The 847-nt window shown below is 53.6% G+C and overlaps 1 protein-coding gene across 1 annotated transcript in view; it reads left to right on the top strand.

Moving 5' to 3' along the window:
- The window catches only part of LOC107104207 (multidrug resistance-associated protein 1-like), a gene marked incomplete at its 5' end in the record, with an annotated part of 45,932 nt that overhangs the window by 11,515 nt on the left and 33,570 nt on the right, over window positions 1-847 (top strand). The window contains one exon of the mRNA XM_015404153.1: window positions 340-465. Coding sequence (XP_015259639.1) covers window positions 340-465 — 126 coding nt within the window. The remainder of the gene's footprint in view (window positions 1-339; window positions 466-847) is intronic.

The following is an 847-nucleotide window of genomic DNA, read 5'->3' as shown; positions in this document are numbered from 1 at the left end:
TGAACCCTGGTCCTGGTTCTGGCCCTGGTCCTGGTCCTGACACTGGTCCTGGTTCTGGTCCTGAACCCTGGTCCTGGTTCTGGCCCTGGTCCTGGTCCTGACACTGGTCCTGGTTCTGATCCTGAACCCTGGTCCTGGTTCTGGCCCTGGTCCTGGTCCTGACCCTGGTCCTGGTTCTGATCCTGAACCCTGGTCCTGTGGTCTCTGACTGCTACCAGCTGCTGCTGTGTCTGTCTGATCTAGTTCTATAGAACTGTAGGTCCTGGGTCCACTGAGGTCCGATTTGTCTGGGGTGGGTCTATGTCTCTGTAACCTCCAGCTGTCCTTTTTGTCCCTCAGCCTGAAACAGTGTCCGTCTGGAGGTCCACCACCTTCTACCTGTCCTACGTCCTGGTTCTGCTGTCCCTGGTTCTGTCCTGCTTCACCGACCAGCCGCCGCTCTTCAGTCAGGCGGTCAAAGACACGGTGAGACTGAGCTAGCTAACCGCTACATTCAGACACTAGAACCACTGACGGAGCGTGTCCTCCAGTTTGGGTTCCGGTCCAGTCTGACTGGGCTGTCCTGGTTCCGGTTTTTCTCTTTCTGTGTTGAACTGTAACTCAGCTTTTAAATAGTCCTGTTTGCTCCAGATGTTGGTTACCTTGGTGACCTGCTGGAGACCCAAGTCCAGGTCAGAATCAAAACCATAACTTAGACCTTGATCCACCTGCTTCTTCAGAACCAAGTACAGCGTGACATTGGGGTAAGGTGGAAGGATTGTCCTGGAACTTGTTCTGATCCTGGTCCCCTTAAAGGGATAGTTCGGTATTTTTGACATGAATCTGTATGGCATCCCCATCACCAGTG

Source organism: Cyprinodon variegatus, unplaced genomic scaffold (assembly GCF_000732505.1).
Source record: "Cyprinodon variegatus isolate N-32 unplaced genomic scaffold, C_variegatus-1.0 Scaffold1649, whole genome shotgun sequence".
Lineage (NCBI taxonomy): Eukaryota > Metazoa > Chordata > Actinopteri > Cyprinodontiformes > Cyprinodontidae > Cyprinodon > Cyprinodon variegatus.
Note: the sequence above shows the minus strand (reverse complement) of the source record. Positions and strands in the feature narration are given on the sequence as shown.